At 37.6% G+C, this 19408-nt stretch overlaps 1 protein-coding gene and 1 long non-coding RNA gene across 6 annotated transcripts in view; one reads left to right on the top strand and one right to left on the bottom strand.

Moving 5' to 3' along the window:
- Positions 1-19408, bottom strand: part of LOC122215813 — an 80948-nt gene that overhangs the window by 11095 nt on the left and 50445 nt on the right. For 2 of the 5 annotated variants that reach the window (XR_006200547.1, XR_006200548.1), the window contains exons 2-3: positions 3970-4109; positions 1548-1816 (exon numbers count right to left, since the gene is read on the bottom strand). This is a non-coding gene — a long non-coding RNA (uncharacterized LOC122215813). Of the gene's footprint in view, positions 1-1547; positions 1817-3969; positions 4110-12233; positions 12318-17003; positions 17184-17574; positions 17933-19408 lie in introns of those variants that run through there. The other 3 variants (XR_006200544.1, XR_006200545.1, XR_006200546.1) reach the window with 3 other exon arrangements.
- MKKS (MKKS centrosomal shuttling protein) lies at positions 3169-12728 on the top strand. Its single transcript, XM_042931614.1, has 4 exons — positions 3169-4260; positions 6325-6500; positions 7449-7559; positions 9405-12728. Exons 1-4 carry the CDS (start codon positions 3276-3278, stop codon positions 9843-9845), a joined length of 1713 nt encoding a protein of 570 aa, XP_042787548.1. The 5' UTR covers positions 3169-3275; the 3' UTR covers positions 9846-12728.

Here is a 19408-nt window from a genome sequence, read left to right as displayed (position 1 = left end):
TAATATTGGATGTCCCATCTTGGGTCCCATCTTGGATGCCCTTCATGTTGAGTCCTATGTCTATTTTTCTCTTGTGCTTTTTTTTAATTTTTTAATGTTTATTCATTTATGAGAGGGAAAGATAGAGCATGAGCAGGGAAGGGGCAGAGAGAAGGAGATACAGAATGTGAAACAAGCTCTAGGCTCTGAGCTGTCAGCACAGAGCCCAACGCGGGGCTCGAACTCACAAACTGCGAGATCCTGACCTGAGCCGAAGTTGGATGCTCAACCGACTGAGCCACCCAGGCGCCCCCCTCCCCCTTTTTTTAATGTTTATTTACTTTTGACAGAGAGAGAGCGCGCGCGCGAGCATGGGTAAAGGAGGGGCAGAGAGGGAGGGAGTCACAGAATCTGAAGCAGGCTCCAGGCTCTGAGTTGTCAGCAGAGAGCCTGATGCAGGACTCCAGCTCAGCAGCTGTGAGATCATGACCTGAGCCGAAGTTGGATGTTTAACTGACTGAGCCACCCAGGTGCCCCTCTCCTGTGTTCTTTAATATGACCCAAGTATATTACTCTTAGGTAAAAAAAAAAAAAAAAATCCTCAGTTCATCTTGTATATTTTTTGCCTCAGACCTAGAATCAGCCATTTCTCCCAGGAACCCTGATGGGAGAAATTTTACCTGTTTATATCTCTTTAAATCACAATTTATAGTGTATGTCTAAATTTGGAATACAGTCATGTAAGTTTTATTATTTTTTTTAATGTTTTTTTATCCTTGAGAGTGAGTGAGTGTGTGAGCAGGGGAGAGGCAGAGAGGGAGACCCAGAATCAGAAGCAGGCTCCAGGCTCTGAGCTGTCAGCACATAACCCGACGCAGGGCTCGAACTCACAGACTGTGAGATCATGACGAGCTGAAGTCAGATGCTCAACCAATTGAGCCACCTATGTGCCCCAATTTTATTATTATTTTAATTAAATTATCTGTTACAAAAGCCCATCTGGCAGGCCTGTGCATCCAGGAAGTCAGAGCTGTTCATGTGATGGTAGCCTTTGGAAATACGGGTCATAGTGTCAGGAGAAAGAGTTTTAATAGATCTAAACTGACACTTCCACATATATTCTATAAGCCATTTCATTTCTTTCCTTTCAGTTGTACCTTGCTTTGTCTGGATCTAGACTCACAAGTCAGAAAGTTTTGACATCCTAAAAATGATTTGGGAGTCACCAATACAATACTTTCAATGATTTCTTCTTTGATTTCGTAGATTTTATAGAGATACTAGCCAAAAGATGTGGTTACTGGTCTCACTACCCAAGACTCTTAGAGGTGCTGATGTGGCATTCTGCTTTTGAAATGTTACGTGTCACTGTTATGTATTGAAATCTTTTTTTAACTGGAGAAATCATTTTATCGATCACAGTTTTCTATTATGATTTGTGTTTTGGTGTGAGTGTGTGTTACAAAGTATAAAATAATGTATAGAAGTCACTTCACTAAGGTTTTGTTTAAATGTATGTCACAGATTTTGCTGAATCTAAAATAACCATTGAAATAATATTTAAGTACCTTGGCTGTTCTTGGCATAAGATTAAAGATTTTTTTCCTCGTCTTGTAAAAAAGGATAACTGTAGTTTATTGCAAGGAGAACACTAGCCATCATTGCCTCCTCTTTAGTTGGGTCCAGTTGCCATGGTTACAGTCCTTTAAATGGGGAGGAGTGGTAACCGAAATAACTCTGAATAACATCCCCTCCTCCTCTTCACCTCTTCTTTGCACATCTTCACACCACCTTCTCGGTCTATAGCACACTGTGCCATCGTCTGCTTCAGGTAGTCCTGTAGTGAGGTAGTCCAATTAGTTTTATTTATGCTAAATACTGTCCAAGTGATTGGCATAATTAGCATATTCCTGAAAATAATAATTGGCTGAACTTTCACCTTCAAAGCACCAAGCCTCAATAGACAAGGTCCATGACCTGAAATTTTTATTTTTTTCACGTTATTAAAGTGTCAGGATTTTATGCTGCAAGGCACGCTACTTATTTACAACCTTGTTAAGGAAGCTAGTACAAGTGCAAGTACACTTGTTATAATATTTTATGGTATTCAGACCCTTGGAGATAGAAATTGCAAATCAGATCCTGTCTTTCTCTTTGTCAAACAGCATATTCCCTGATTTTTGTACTTACTGTCATTAACCAAAGTCTTGGAGAGGATTATGGTAGGACATCAAAACTGACAATCATTAATTGATAGAATGAAACTACAAAAAATTAGCTCTGACTTTAGTCAAACATTGAAAACATGGTTTATTCTTTGGTACAATGTGCTGTGCAGATTTATACAGCTAGAGCTAGACTGTACATTAAAAAGTGGGTCTACGTTTGGGAGACCTAACAGTTATCATATTTCATAATTATTTATAAGCAGGATTTGATGTAAGTGTATCTATGTTTAGACCTACGGTTTCCAGAGTTATAGAAAAAACATAACATTAAATCTTGATGTAAGAGAATAAAAACATTTGGGGTTTTTTTTAAGACTCAGAATTTTATAATGAGTTTCATAATATAGCATTTCTTTTCTAGAAGCATGTCATACTCAAATAACTACTGTAAGCTTTCTAGCTATTACGTTGTTTTGCATTCCAAAATCATTCAAATATCAGTACTTTTTCTTGGAGGGATTCATTGAGGAACAAAGGAGTGAATGCTTAGTCTAAGTGGATTTACATTTTTCATTTTCTGGAAGGCTTGTGCCAGTTGATAATTCCTTTTTCTAAAGAGGGAGCAGAGTGTCAAAATAGTAAACTGCATTCTATTAAATATTTTGGAATTATTTCTCTAAAATGTTTTACTTTTATTTCTTATAGAAAGAAGTATCTTTGAATCTGAGCTTCATATTGAAAGAAGAGATGAAAAACACCAGCTGGATTAGAAAGAACTGGCTTCTTGTAGCTGGGGTGTCTTTCATAGGTGTCCATCTTGGAACATACTTTATACAGAGGGCTGCAAAACAATCTGTAAAGTCTCAATCTAGAGGCAAACAAAATGAGTACTGAAGAATGAAGGAAAAATAAATACCTGGAATTATTACTATGTCATTAAATCATTCCATGCTGATAAGCTTCATAAACCTGGAGCTAATTTTATAGCCACAGTGCCGCATATTCAAGACTTTCATTCCTTGAAGAATAATTTTTTTTCTAAATGTCAAAACCCATGACAATGCAATAAACAGAAAAATATGGTTGACAAAATAAAAGCCGTCTTCACCAATTATCACCTAAAATAAGATGTCTCGCTTAGAAGCTAAAAAGCCATCGTTCTGTAAAAGTGAACCACTGACAAGTGAGAGAGTCAGGGCCACACTTTGTGTCTTGAAAGGCATCCTAACATCAAGCTATGGCCCTTCAGGTAGGCTGAAGCAGCTGCACAATGGCCTCGGGGGCTATGTGTGCACAACCTCACAGTCATCAGCCCTGCTCGCTAACCTTTCTGTCACCCATCCCATCTTAAAGATCCTAACAACATCCATGCAGAATCATGTGTCATGCTTCAGTGACTGTGGCTTATTCACAGCCATTCTTTGCTGCAATCTGATTGAAAATGTTCAGAGAATAGGCTTGATGCCCACCACTATTATCAAATTAAATAAGCATCTTTTGAGCCTCTGCACCAGTTACCTCCAGTCTGAGTTCTGTGGTTGTCGAATTCTAGTCGACTTCAGTAGTACTCAGACCCTCCTTTGCCTGGTGCGCAGTATAGTAACAAGTAAACCTGCCTGCATGCTCACCAGACAGGAAATAGACCATATCAGTGCTTTGATTCTGAGAGCCTTTTTGCTTACAATTCCAGAAAACACCAAAGACTGCCTCATTTTAGGAAAGAGTATAATTGTGCCTTTAAAAGGTCAAAGAGTTACAGATTCTACTGTATTACCTGGAATACTTCTTGAAATATCAGAAGTTCAATTGATGAAGATCTTACCTATCAAAAAATCAGACACCTTCAAGGTGGCACTCTTCTGTGCATCTTTATCTGGAGATGTCTCTGACACTGGAGAAGGAACTGTAGTGGTCAGTTCTGGGGTTTCTCTTGAAAATGCAGTCCTGGACCAGTTGCTTAGCCTAGGAAGGCAGCTAGTTAGTGATCACATAGATCTACTCATATGCCAAAAAGTTGTGCACCCATCTTTGAAACAGTTTCTCAGTATGCATCGCATGATTGCCATAGACAGAGTTGGAGCGGCTCTCATGGAACCCCTGAGTAAAGTGACAGGTAAAAAGCACCTTCAGCCTTTGCCTCTTACACTTAATAAATCACACTTTTTTTGAGCAGAGATATTCTTGGTGTGTGTCACTGTGAACATCTTGAAAAATTTTAGAAGCCACCAACTTTATAGCATATGTTAACATTTCTGGCAGCAAAGGTTTCTCATAAAGGATATCCTATAACATTCACTTACTGAAAGTTGAGTGATTATGGCTACTTCTATGTATTTTCCTGCCCCCCAAAGGACAACAGAATCTGTTATGACGTAAAACTATTAACCCCCCCAGGTATCTTACAGTATTGAGAAGTTTAATCACCTCATAATCATTAGGTCTTTCATACTTAACACAAAACTTTGAATTTTACAAACCTCTTAAATCACATTATATTCAGAAGGTAGTTTTGCAGCTAAAAGATCCCCTTTCTTCACTTCTATACTTCTTCACTACTGTACTTCTGCCTAAATAGTTCTTAATTAGGAGTGGGTGGGTGGGTATGTACACGCACTAGCTTTAAATATCTGATATTTCCAGCTGAGCTCCTTAAGAATCAGGATCGTCTTTTATTTTTAGCACTGACAACAGGCCTGGTCCCCAGTAGGTGTTCTAAGACATTTGTTGAATTAACTAATCTATTTGGTAAGATACAGAATTTTAACAGGCAAGAAATTCACTGTATTTTGTAAATTAAAATCAGACATAAGATTGATATTACAGCCAAAGAAACATGACAACGTGAAGAGTTCGTGATTTGAGCCACTTTCAGTATCCTTTTAATTGCATCGACAACATACCAAAATTGATCATTTTGATCAATTGCAATGTTTATCAGACTTTAAGCCATTGTTAAAGTTCACTATATTTAGTGTTATTATACTCATCAAAATGTAGTAGTGTGTATGCCAGTATTGAACACCTAATATCTCTGGATTATTGCCCTACCTCTATAAGGCTGTCCCATGATTGTCAAAGTGGAAATTATGAAGAAATAATGGAAATAGTTCTATGGAACTCACTGATGTTCTGGGTCAGACACATAGCTTTAAATATTTATTGATTTTTCATGACTTTTCCAGCTGTGAATATCGAGTGTTACAGGTTATTTAGTCAGTTTTTAAAATATGAAACATTTTGCTATAGAGACAATAGTTTATGTGGGCACAGGGTTTCTATACCAGCCCACAGTTCTTATTTATCCCACATATAACTAGAACATGGTATTAATAGCCAGAGCTTTAGTCCTGGATCTTGGGAGCAGAGACCTTGTGAGATAAAAAGGGGAAAAACTATACCAAGCCCATGGCTCAGGTAAACTATATTTTCCACCTTCCTGAGTGTATCTAGGTTAACATTGCCTATTACCTCCTTTCTCCTCCTTCAGACAAAATTCCTCTTTATCGATGATCTGGGGTTATTGTGCATAGGCCATTGGTGTGTTTGAAGCTTGTCATGGAGTACAGAACATTTAACATTTGATTTGTTTTGTGAAGTAGGCATTACTATTCCCATCTTACTGTCATATGGGGAGGCCCACCCAGACATCAGAGACTCTGACATCAGAGACTTGCTTCGTGTCCAGTGGCACATAAGCAGTAGAGCCAGATCCTCTCAGATTCTCTGTTGTGTCCCCCAAGTGAAATACATATCTCGTAGGCATTTTTTGGTAATCCCTAAATTTTAGATTACTCAAGTATTCTTTATGCTTTGAGGCTTTAGAAGAAAAGAATATTCAAATAAGTGTAATTGTTCAGGGATTACTTTCTGGGTTCTTGCAAATTTTTTAAGCTCCCAGAAGATGGATGCACATTTTTGTGTGCTTTTCTAGAGAACGAGATAGCTCCTAACAGGTGTTCAAAGAAGTCTGTAAAGTGAAAGAACCTCTGCTTTATTGTATATCATTTTAATAGCAGACTACTACCTATCTTATAGGTTTTAGAAAATGCATCTTGTTATTTAGTCTGCATTTCATGTTTCGAAGTGTATGCTTAGGGGCTTTTAGGAATCCATTGTACATGATTGTACATTCCATCTTTACTCATACCTTTTGTGTTTTCTAAACTTTAAAAAATAGGAACACAGCCTATTGGTTCCCTAGGCTCAATCTCTCCTAGTAGTTATGGAAGTGTAAAAGATTTGTGCACTGAAAAATTTGGCTTCAAACATTTTCTTCATCTTATTCCTAATGAGGCAACTATCTGCAGCTTGCTGCTCTGCAACAGAAATGACACTGCCTGGGATGAGCTGAAGGTAGGTAACAAACTTTGAATTCCATTGTCTAGGGGCTGAAACAGAGATTAAATAGTTGGACAGACACAATAGTTATCTTCACATAGCTGAGCTTGCATTTTGTTTTTCATAACTTTCCTAGGTGATTTAGGAAGCAACAACAAAAATGAGAATTAAAGTCACAAGTAAGCTGACTGAATTGCCTGTGATATTACAGTAGACTTAGCAAGTGCTACCAGTTATTATTTCTAGTATTTACAAGCAATCTAAAGGTCCTTGACATGTGAACTTTTCTTAGTAATTAACTTGAATTGTGTATACCTTGATGCTAATGTGTATGAACAATTCACTTAGAAAATGAGTTCCCCAGCCATACCCATCCACCTCTTAAGAGTTTGTTGTTTTCTACCAGCAATAACACATGCAACTTTTATATGAGTATTGGTCACAAACTTGATTCATATATACTCAAGGATATGTCCTTGGTAAATATGAAAGGGCTCTCTTTATTATTATTATTATTATTATTATTATTACTGCTACTACTACTACTACTGGGTTGTAGCTATATTATTTCCATAGCAGCCTGAAATAAATTCTATAGCATGTATATAACTCATTTATTTAGACTAAAATAATCTTTTTGGTAGAAATACTAGCAAACCTTACTGACCCAGTTATTTTGAGGACATCCATTTGTCAATCTCAGTTTGAGGAGCTAAGTGCATATGAAAGATGATATTAATCCTGCCTACGGAAATAAACATCTGGCTAAAGTATTTTTCTTTAATCTCTAATCTTTATTGTTTCAAACTGTATTCATCCCATTACAACCTTGGCAACACAAGTTTTGTTCTTTTGCAATTAAAATCCAGCTCTTTGAGTCTACTAAGTTCCCTTGAAAAATGGTTATAGTTCTTTGTGTATCTCATGTCGATGTCTGATTCTGATGATTCATCTCTTTTTTAGCTCACATGTCAAACAGCACTGCATGTTTTGCAGTTAACAATCAAGGAACCGAGTGTTTTGTTGGGAGGTGGCTGTACTGAAACTCATTTGGCAGCATATATCAGACACAAGGTAGGTTAGATAGTCCTGTTCAGATTATCTGAATTCCCAGCAACATTTGTTTTTATGAGACAATAAACCAAATCATAATACCCTGGAACTTTTAATGATTAATTTCTCAGTAGTTCAAATCAAATATTGTATTTGAAAACATGAGGAAAATAACATTTGCAAATATAAGGTAATATCTTTATTACACTGATTATTATTAATCCAGCCCTTTACCAAATGATCACATTCTTTGAATATTGTCTAAATATTGCATGTTGAAATGAGCGTTCTGTTAAATGGGAGTTGTACTCGAGATTTCAACTGCTGTGGTCCAATAATAATTGATATTCATAATGAAAGTGTTAAGATTCCACAGAATACTTCATACCTTCTGGACTGTCAAGAAAAGACTTAATTTCATTTAAGCATTCCAAGTATTAGATTCTATTATGATTTTTTAAATATTTTTTTAAAGTTTATTCATTTATTATTTCTGAGAGAGAGAGAGAGGGTGCACAAGCACTGGAGGGGCAGAGCAAGAGGGAGACACAGAATCCAAGGCAGGATCCAGACTCTGAGCTGTCAGCACAGAACCTGACACAGGGCTCAAACCCATGAACCACAAGATCATGACCTGAGCCAAAGTCAGAAGCTTAACCAACTGAGCCACCCAGACATCCCAGATTCTATTATGATTTTTAAATTGGTATCTGTTTATAATATAAATTCTATCAAGTGGAATATTTTTTATTCATTTAGGAAACTATGTCCTGATAATACATAAATTTAGTCCATTATGGTTCTGATTATTTCGTAAATGCTGACTTTTTTAAAACAGATACAAAAAGGTATGTTTCCCACATATTTGCAGTTGATTCTTTGGTTGGTCAGGAGTGTTATGAAGAGACTGCAGAGCTTCTGGTGGCTGACTAGGTTAGAGAGACAGTGCACATTTTTTACACATGTGCCCCACCCTACTTCCCAAAATGATTTAAAATCTAAAAGTTATCAGAATATACATCACAAAAAACAAAATCAGTGCCCATCTATTGATGCAATATAGTCTGCAAATGGGATTGAGTAAACTAGAAAAGGTTTTTTGGAGGAGGAAGGTTTTCTAAGTAGAATTTTGAAGAAACAATACAGTACTGAAAATCTGGGGAAAGAACATGCAGTAGAGGCCATCTTATGTGGTTCACACATCCTGAGCCGAAAAAGAAAGTGGTCACTGCTTGGAAATGGGTTGAATATGGGTTTTTAGCTATCATTCAATTATTAGTTTGCTAATATATTACTTTTTCTATCATTAAATCTCTAGGATAAACTTTTTTAGAATGGTGGAACAAACAAAAAACATTTACTTCTCATTAAAGAGATTATTTTAAAACCTTAATGTGAAAATTGCACATGTCCCTAAATGGCTTTTGTCTTAATAATAATCATGTGTGTTCTCATTTTAAACAAATCTCAAACAGTTGGCTAAATAAGTACTTCATTTGGACATTAGCCTTAAGGAACCTCCTCCTGTGTATGAAAACCTGTAATATATGCATTATGCCATGTCCTTCATGTATTGAGGAGACACTACCGAGCAGTCCTTCATAGTAAGCCAATGATGGGGTTTATTCTGACTCATTCTTTCTGATAACATGACTAGCATATATTTATACTATAATCAACCAGATTAAGGGATTATAGCCTGGACAGCTGACCCATAGTTGCCCATTAGCATTGTGCTAAACTCCTAAGGAAATTGAACACAAGTAGTAATTTCATGATAAAGGTTTGATCAAGTATTTTATCTTTCAGAAAAATTTTTATAACATTGCTCTGTATGTGTTTTCAATGGTTTTATTACTATTTTAGATTTGTAATGAGCCCGAAAGCATTCTCCAAGATGATGGGTGTACTCAAACAGAACTTCAGCTCCTCACTGAAGCATTCTGCAGTGCACTAGAATCTGTTGCTGGTTCTCTAGAACATGATGGAGGTGAAATTCTTACAGACATGAAGTATGGACACTTTTGGTCCGCTCAGCCAGAGTCTCCCTCTGTTGTTGACTGGCCAGATTTGCTTTCAAGATGTGGCTGTGGACTATACACTAGCCAGGAAGAACTCCACTGGTCTTTTTTAAAGAGTACTCGTCATCCCTTTGCACCACAAACCTGCCTCCCACATGAAGCTGTGGGCTCAGCCAACAACCTGACCTTGGACTGTTTTACTGCTAAACTTAGTGGCTTGCAGGTGGCTGTGGAGACAGCCAACTTGATTTTGGATCTTTCATATATCATTGAAGATAAAAACTGATAGAATAACATGTTTATATTACAAAACAAACAAAAAAAACCTAGTCAGGTAGTCAGTTAAGAAAAATAATGTGCATATTTTTTCTCTCCCAAGGCCCTCTTCTGCATATTTGGATAGGTTATTCATAAAGTTATAGATATAGAAGGAAAAAATATGATTCTTAAATGGAAATACCATAGAACATTAAAAACATGAAGCATTATTAAAGATATTATAGTTATCTTAGGAATTCCACAGATGCCACACTGTATGTTCTAAATTTGTGTTGTTATTGTGACATCATTCTAAGAATATACAGAAATAAAAAAAAACTTCCTAATCTATGCTCTAGTTTGGTTATACTAAACTGATGTTTCACCAAGGAATATAATTTGAATTTTATGCAAATGCAATCAATGTATTGATAAATTGAAGATGAAATACAGAATGCAGCTTGAGGAATAAGTATGGAGCTGTAACAGATGTTATATTAAACCTTAAACATTTTGAAAATTTTGGGAAAATTAAACAATGTAAGTCAGATTTGTAGCCATGTTAGAAGGAAAAAGAGTTTTTAAGCAATTTCCTCCTATATTCTTGCAATGCAAAATAATTTTTACCCTGAGCCAAAGAAAAAATTGTAGTACACAGTAATGCAACATAAAACTATGAAAACTTGAGTGCACCTTATGCTTCATAAAACAGTCTCTTAAATTTTACTTTTTATTATTAGAGTCAAATGGAAGGACAGTGTGGTAGGCAGCCTCTAAGACGGTACTAGTGACCTCTCCCAATCCTGGTTTTCAGGACCTTGAACAGTCCCCTCCCCTTGAGTGTGGGGTGGATGTAGGGACTCCTCTGAGTTTCTCCCCCTTGTGAACAGGAATGTCTTATTGGAGTTCTCCCATGCTCAATCCATCATTGTATGTTGGGAGTGGAGGGCAGATGACTTGTCCCATTAGCTTCATGGGTCTACAGACTGAGAGGAGCTGTGTTGCAGAATCTGGACTTAATGAATTACACCTGAGGAGCTTCACCCAGCCTGACCTGATTTCAGCGATAAGATTCAGGACTTCAAGCTGATGGTGTAATATGATGAGACTTTTGGGGATCTGGGGAGTGTGTGAATGTATCTTGCATTTGATACATTAGAGGCAACCTCTAAGATGGCTTCAATGATGTCACTTCCTGGTAGTCCACCCTTTGGGTGTGCATGGGACCTAAAAACTAGTTTTTAATGAGTATACAGCAGAAGTGATGGGATGTCACGTTGTAGAAAGATAGGCTTCTCTCTTGATCTCTCACTCTCACCCTGATCAGAGGCTACCTGCCGGGTTGGGAATGCCTGGAGAGAGGCCCACATAGCAAGAAACAGGGGCTTCAAGCCAACAGCACATAAGGAACTGAATCCAACCAACAACCACAAGAATTCTTTTAGAAGCATATCCCCCCTAGTGGAGCCTTAGCAGTAACCCCTGCCACTGCAACTACTAGAGAGACCCTAAAGCAGAGAACCTAGCTAAATTACTCCCAGATTGATTCCTGACCCACAAAATCTGTGAGATAATAAATCGTAAGTCTTGGGTATAACTTGTTATGCAGCAATAGACATCTAATAAAGGCAGGAGCAAAGGCTTATTTATAATTACATATTGAAAACTTGGTCACACAATGGCAAAAAGCATTCTTGATGCCATGCCTCTGCGTTTTCACCATCACTACAAACATGAAGGCACTGTTCTTTATCATACATGCTTACAATGGGATTTTACATTCACTTAAGAAAGTGTGTCACGTGGGAATAGGAGAATTGCCCTGGGTCTCCCTGGCCTTCTACTACATTTCCAAGTTACTCAAAAAAGGGATGCCACACTGAATCTCTCCAGTTGATCTTAGAGGTTAAGAGCCTCCACTTCCCATGATAGCCATTAACTCTGCCATTTTTATTTAGCTTTGCCATAAAATTCAGTTACATACCTTGGTGAAACATCCATGCTCTCATTTTGAATATGTCATAAATTTGTTTAAATAGTCTCATGAAGTCATGTTTCCTGAAGTTGTGTACAAGCCTTACTAGAAAATACTGTAAATAATTTTTTTAAAAGAAGCAATTCCTTAACAGATGAAGGAAATCATCAAACTCAGATGGTAAAATATGAGATGAAAATTCGTGATGCAAATAATTGCAGAGGAGCTCATTTTGACAGAAATAAATGACAGGAACAGCAACTAAGTTAAGCCTCAGACCATGTTTTGTGACTGTAAGTAAGACTGAGGTCTGAATATCGCATTACAAGGTTCCTCGAAGACAGAACTGGAAACCCTGACAGCTACAAAAAAAGGAAAGGGAGAATAATGCTCAAGAGAATGAAGTCAGGGACGGCTGCTCACGACTTTTGTGGGACTTACAGGACGTGTAGCATTCAGGTTTACTGAGCCGTAGGTGTCCAACAGGATTAGCATCCTATTTATCAAAAGAGGTTAGGATTTTGGCTGCAAGGAAAATATTGGAAAATGAAAGCAAATTAAAGGAATCTTCTAAGTCAAAATACTTGTTTGGTTTTATAAATACCCCAGTCCTTAATTCTTCCATTTGTACTATATTAAATAATCTCTACTAAAACATAAAGGTATTTTAAATCATTAGAGTGTTTTCCCCAGAATGTTTAAATTGTATATTGTCTTTTAGTTGCATATAAATCTTTTATTATCATACTATCCTTGAGCTCATTTAGTTTGTATAATCAAAGCTAGTTAGGCATTTCACCTGATAGTAGAAAAAATTTAAGTACCTTTGTAAGATCCATCATATCCTATATTCTTACACTGTGAATAATTCTTTGGATAACTTTAAAATAAAACAATATGGGGGCACCTGGGTGCCTCGGTCAGTTAAGCTTCTGACTCTGGACTTTGGCTCAGGTCATTATCTCATGGTTTAAGCCCCAAATCAAGTTCCATGCTGACAGTGCAGAGCTTGCTTGGGATTCTGTCTCTCCCTCTCTGCCTCTCCCCCGCTTGTTCTCTAATAAAAATAAACTTAAAAAAAATACTTCCAAAAAATAAAATAAAATATTGTTTACAGTTACATAAACTATACAGGTTACTAAGAAAATCATGTACAAAAATCACTTGCATAATTAACGCAGGCCCTGTCAAACATCCAATCAGTTATTCATTCCTTCCTGATAATCTTGGGGGAATAGTCAAGGAGACTAAACACCTCTTACAGGGCTCTGTTTCAGCTGTCTAAATAAACCTATCTCTTGATCTGAAGGAAAAGGCAAGCTTAAACATGTGATATCTTTATAATTTTTTTTTATCATGTAGTTAAGTGTTTCCGCTTAATAACTATGGTATCCCATAATCCTTGGAAATTTTTGCCACTTACTTACAAAATTTGATTTTAAATGTATCTGAACCCAATGTCAGCTTGTGTCTTTAGATTACAAGTAAATTTATATACTTATTTATTAAATATACAGTAATACTCATAAAAGCAAATGCAGTCCATGAAAACTACTCCTACATATAGATCAAGCCTTTTATTGGAGAGATAATTAGTAAGAAAAGCACTAAAAGCAGTGCCATACCATTACCTGTAATAAATTGTGACTTAGAGGGAAATCAATCAACTTGATAATTTCCTATTAAGAAATCACACTGAGAAAATATTTATAACGAAAATCCTAGTTTAGCCCTGTAGCTTTTGCTTGAAGTATTAAAATTTCATTTTGAGAAGTGTTAAGTGACTTCTTTTTGTTTGCCAGACACAACAGTCAATGGTATTAGAAGTATTAAAAAAAAAAAAAAGATTTATTTACAGTTCCTGACCTCAAGGAGCTGATCACCTAGCCAGTGAGACTTTTTTTTAATATTATTTTTATTTCTTAAAAAGCAATTGTATAAAATTATTACATAATTATTCAAATCATTCATAAACATTATGTGGTAATAGAAAATTTTTAAAATGTGAATCACACACAGACGAGGAAAATAAAGTCAAATGTAGTCCCACTACCCAGAAATAACCACTGTTAACATTTTATATGCATCTTTTCAGTTTGTTTTCTGTATATGCTTTGCCAAAATGTATTAACATAGGATGTTGCTTTAGAATCTGTTCCTTTTACCTAAGATGCACATCATAAACATGTACAATCACTACATATTCTACTACTACATCATTTTTAATTCCTAAAGAAATTTCAGTTGTAGAGATTCTACCATAATTTAGCCAATGAGCTTTTATTAGTATACTTTTAGGCTGGTTTTAATTTTTGTACCAGTATAAGCAAAAACTCAGTGAACATCTTGTATATATCCTTTTCCCATATCCAGATTACTTCCTCAGAATAAATAAATAGAATTATGATTTCTGGGCCTAAGTATTTATTTGAAATGGAAAGACTATATTAATGTACATTGTCTTAATTAAGTCTTCCAGAAATGTTGCATCAAAATACTCTGACCACAGTGTGTACAAGTACTCGTTTTCCTGAACTTTGGCCAGCACTAGTTTTTTGCCAACTTAATAGCTGAAAATGGACTCCTTTTAATAATTTGCATTTTTAAAATTATTAACGACATAGACATTTTTTATACATTGTTGGCCAATGTTGTCCTTTAGTAAATCTTTTCTTAATATGTCTTCCATGTTTCCTATCAGTAAGTTCATTTTCCTCATCTATATTTATATTTATCTTCTCCTGCACATTATTAAAGATATGTACATATCAGAGAGGTAAGTTTTTAAAGCAAATGCATAACCTTTCTTCATGGTCTCAAATTTCCAACCAGCTGCACATGTCCAAGTAAATGTGGCACAGTTTCTATTGATTTGTACTAACACACACAAGCAGCAGCAAAACACCTATGTAGCGTGAAGAATATAAAATAGTGGGCAAACTATTGCCCCTGCCTGTGAATACCATCTAACCCTGTGATAAAGCATCTGTGACATGGATGCTGTAGGACTTGGGTAGGGCTGCCATTAACAAATCTGAAATCAAGATGTCGTCAGGGCTACACTGCCTACAGGGGCTCCAGGGGACAATCATTCCTGCCTCTTCTAGTTTCTGGCGGCTCTTGGCAATCCTTGGCACATACACCCAACCCGGCAATCTCTGCCTCCACCTTCACAGGCCTTCTCTTCTCTCAGGGTCACAAATCTCCTTTTCCTTTCTCTTATTAAGAAACTAGTTATTGCAGGGGCACCTGGTGGCTTAGTCGATTAAGCGTCCGACTTCAGCTCAGGTCATGATCTCACAATTCGTGGGTTCGAGCCCCGCTTGGGGCTCTGTGCTGAGCTCAGAACCCGGAGCCTGCTTCGGATTCTGTGACTCCCTCTACCCCTTCCCTGCTTGCACTCTGTCTTTCTCTCTCAAAAATAAACAAACATTAAAAAAAAAATTTTAGGCCCACCCGAAATCCAGAACGATGGCATCCTAAGATCCTTAATTACATCTGCAAAGACCCTATTTTCAAATAACACCACATTCGCAGGTGTGGGGCGTAGGGGGCAACACCATTCAACTCACTACAGATGGTAAAAAATGCCCAAGATGTAAATCTTCCTTCCCCAGGTTACAGCTGCGCAGGGAGTAAAGTATGCCCAACTTGGACAGAAGCACCAATGTCAGGTTTTACCACCAAACATTTAAAGTCATTTCTCCATTTATTGTTTTTTAATTATAATCAAAGTGCAATCTCTTTTGCCCCCTTTTTGCCTTAAATTGCCCTACACCTGACATTCTCTTCTACTTGGCATCTCTATCTGCATCACCTTCACACTTACTCTCCTTCCCCAGGTATCACATACAAACTACTCATTGGATACTGTTCTATACTTTCTCTATGCTCAAGTAATTTACATACAAACACATAGACAAAAAATGTTTACATTACTAAGAGAGATCGTTGTATATAACTTTGCTTTTTTCAGAAATGTCTCCAAGTCAACTGAAACTGATCTCATTCATTATTTTCACGGTCACATAATATGCCTTTACAAGTTGTGATGTTGCTGTCCCCTTTGCTAGCCTGGTGCACCCATCCCTAAATGCTGTGAGTGTCCTGGCCGCTGATGGCTTACATCTAACCCCTTCTCCAGGGAACTTCTCTAAACCCAAACAAGCCTTCCCAGGGAGATTATGCCTGGGACATCACGATCTGACCCTTTCCTGTGTGTGTGTGTGTGTGTGTGTGTGTGTGTGTGTGTATGGAGGGGGGGGACGCTCAGCCAACAACTTTGTACACATATTCTTACCTAATTATGTTTTCCTTTATAAGAGTGAGATCCTCAAGTGATTCTAATGAGTTAGGAGTTAGGTCACAAAAAAATGTACCATTTAATAAATACTGCCTAATTGTTTTCCAGAAAACTATAACAACTCACATTTCCACCATCAATACAGGAGAGTATGATTTCCCGTAACCTCTTCTCCCGCTTAGTGTCTCTGTCTGTAACATGTTTATTGTTTTTCTCAATTTTAAAGTTCCTGATTATGAGTGAATTTGAGCATTTTAAAAATACAACTTCTGTTTCTCATCCTACACGTGAGGAGCTTCAAAGTCACCACTACATCCTAATTAACGAGTAGAAAGCTGAACAAACTGCAAAATCAACAACCATTTTTTGGTGTAAATCTGTAAAACTGTATCTGTAAAAGGTAATCCTGATCACCAAATCCCAATGTGTGTCTGTCTAGTTGTGGGGAGGTTCCCACACCAACAGGCAATTCTCCAGACATCAGCTGCATGTCCTACAATTCAACTCAATCCTGACACGATCTACCTGGATAGCGTCAGATTCCAAAGGAGAAGGGTTCAGTTCTACATTACTGCCCCTCCCCCACCACCCACTCCACTTCAGATGCCATTTGCAAAACCAGGATATTACCTGTGCTTCAACCTACCAGCTACAGATCAGAGATTCCAATGATCCCTTCTTGGGTTCTTAATTTGCTACAGGGGATCTCAGAACTCAAAGAACTTACTAGGTCACGAGCTTATTATAAAAGTATAGAACTCAAGAACAGCTAGATGAAGGAGATGCATAGGGCAAGGTATAGGGAAAGGGCACAGAGTTTCCATGCCCTCTCTGAGTGTACCACTATCCCCAAAGCCCTGTGCTCACTAACCCAGAAGTTCTCTAAACGCCATCCTATGGAGACTTACTTACGGAGGCATGATTGATTAAATCATTCACTAGAAGTGAATGATTCAACCTCCAGCTCCTTTGTGCAGTCTGGATGTCAGAGGGTGGAACTGAAATTTCCACTCCTGTATTCTTGGTTGGTTCCCTGGCAACCAGCTCCCATTCTTAGGTTCAGGCTAAGAATGTCATTAACATAACAAAAGACACCTTAGCTCTCACCACTTAGAAAATTCCAAGGGTTTTAGGAGCTCTGTGCCAGACCTGGGACAAAGACCAAATATATTTGTTATAAATCACCACTATCACAGTCCATTAGAAAAGTGAGGGCACAGGGCAAACAACTATCCCCAAAAGTGGAGACAAACAGATACAGAGAATCACAATTTATCGGAGCAGAAACTCACAATCAGTAACCATTGTGGAAACAACTACCAGCGTGGGAGAATTGAAACTGTTATTAACGAATTGCTGTCAGCTCCTTACGCACAAGTCAAAAAGTAAGACCTCCAGGGGGACCAAGTCATAGGAGAGTCCTCATACTTTTGTGAGTTGTAAGCCCCACCCCATTCCAGAACTCTAATAGGTACTTACATTGAATACTGAAGAAAAATCCCCTTGTGTTTCCAATAAGGGTAGACGAAAAGGAACCATGCGGAAATACACTAGAGAATTTTTTTCCCCCTCAGGATAAATTATTTTACCAACACCTTGCTAACCTTAAAGATAAAACTCCTAGGGGCACCTGGCTGGCTCAGTCGGTAGACCATGAGACTCTTCATCTCCGGGTCAAGAGTTCAAGCTCCATGTTGGCTGTAAAGATTACTTAAATAAATAAAACTGAAAAAAATAAAAATTAAAAAAAAAACAAACCCTGCCAGTTATTTTACCAGCAAATAAGTTTAGTTGGGAGTCGTGGAGAATTGCATTCTGGGACACAGAAACTACAGTACAAAACAAGGCAAAACTACAGGCAACTCCGTAGAAAAAAGGAGAGGAATGGTCTTTTATAAATGAAGGGGGGGGGGGGGGGGGGGGGGGGAGTTACAAGGCTGTTATAAACAAAAAGTCCATTGGAGTAAACTGGGAGTTCAAAGTATAGTGGCTTTTCATTGGCTGGGTTGTGACCGTTCGTCATTGGCTGGGCTGTTGCCAGGGCAGAAGAAGAACCTTTTTTTTTTCCGTTAAAATAGAATTGAAAGGTACATCTCTTCCTGTTGGATCTGCAATTGACAAATTGTGGCAGGATGCGAAAGCTCCCCCTGCTGGCCGCCTGACTCCATTCTAGACAAGGTTTCCTTTTATTAATTTTCACAGTCTATTTTATCAACCTGCTAGGATTTTATGAGAGCCAAACCTACCTGAGGGAAGGGAAATACCAACTCTAGCCCCCTCTACCTTTCCAAGTGGAGGAAGGTAAATACAGACCTCCAGCCCCCTCCAGCGGTGGTGTCTCACCTAAGCGGTAAAAAAAAAAACTTGGAGGCATCCAAGATATCCTTCAGTAGAAGAGTTGATAAATAAACTGTAGTATATCCAGACAATGGAATATTGTTCAGTGGTAAAAAGAAATGAGCTTTCAAACCATGAAAATACACGGAAGAAACTTAAATGAACACGACTAAGTGAAAAAAGCCAATCTGTAAAGGCTGTATACTATATGATTCCAATTATATGACATGGTTGAAAAGGCAAACCTATGGCGACATGAGATTAGTGGTTGCTAGAGATTATGGGGAGGGATACATAGACAAAGCACAGCGGATTTTAAAGCAATGAAACTTCTTTGTAGGATACTGCACTGGTGTATACATGTCATACATTTATCAAAACCCGTTTAGGGGCGCCTGGGTGGCGCAGTCGGTTGGGCGTCCGACTTCAGCCAGGTCACGATCTCGCGGTCCGTGAGTTCGAGCCCCACGTCAGGCTCTGGGCTGATGGCTCGGAGCCTGGAGCCTGTTTCCGATTCTGTGTCTCCCTCTCTCTCTGCCCCTCCCCCCCTTCATGCTCTGCCTCTCTCTGTCCCAAAAATAAATAAAAAACGTTGAAAAAAAAATTAAAAAAAAAAAAACCCGTTTAGAAAAACAAATGTTCTAAAATTTTAATTGAGATAAGGCTAAATTATAAATTTATAAAGTTAGGTGGAGTGGTTACAAGGATATTCAAAAATTTGCTTAATTTTGAAATCTTCATGTAGGCTTAGTAATTTAACAGAATAATCTTATAATTCTCTTGGGTTATGTCAGAGACTACACAATGTGCATATTTATTAAATCTCCCCGACAGTTTTGGTTAACTAGAAACATAGAGAAATGTGTTACATTTTACTTTTTATCAGTGTGTCAGATATATTTATGGGTATGGAATAGGTGATTTCATTGCAAAGGAATTAAATAATCCCTGAAATTAGGAAAAATGGGGCACCTGG

This window comes from Panthera leo, chromosome A3, assembly GCF_018350215.1.
Source record: "Panthera leo isolate Ple1 chromosome A3, P.leo_Ple1_pat1.1, whole genome shotgun sequence".
Taxonomy (NCBI): domain Eukaryota; kingdom Metazoa; phylum Chordata; class Mammalia; order Carnivora; family Felidae; genus Panthera; species Panthera leo.
The sequence above is the reverse complement of the archived record's forward strand: the minus strand, read 5'-3'. Positions and strand labels throughout refer to the sequence as shown.

Coding starts and splice junctions, on each gene's coding strand:
- MKKS (XM_042931614.1), top strand. CDS start 3,276: ATGTCTCGCTTAGAAGCTAAAAAGCCATCGTTCTGTAAAAGTGAACCA. Junction 4,261..6,324: donor ACCCCTGAGTAAAGTGACAG/GTAAAAAGCACC, acceptor TTTAAAAAATAG/GAACACAGCCTATTGGTTCC. Junction 6,501..7,448: donor CTGCCTGGGATGAGCTGAAG/GTAGGTAACAAA, acceptor TCTCTTTTTTAG/CTCACATGTCAAACAGCACT.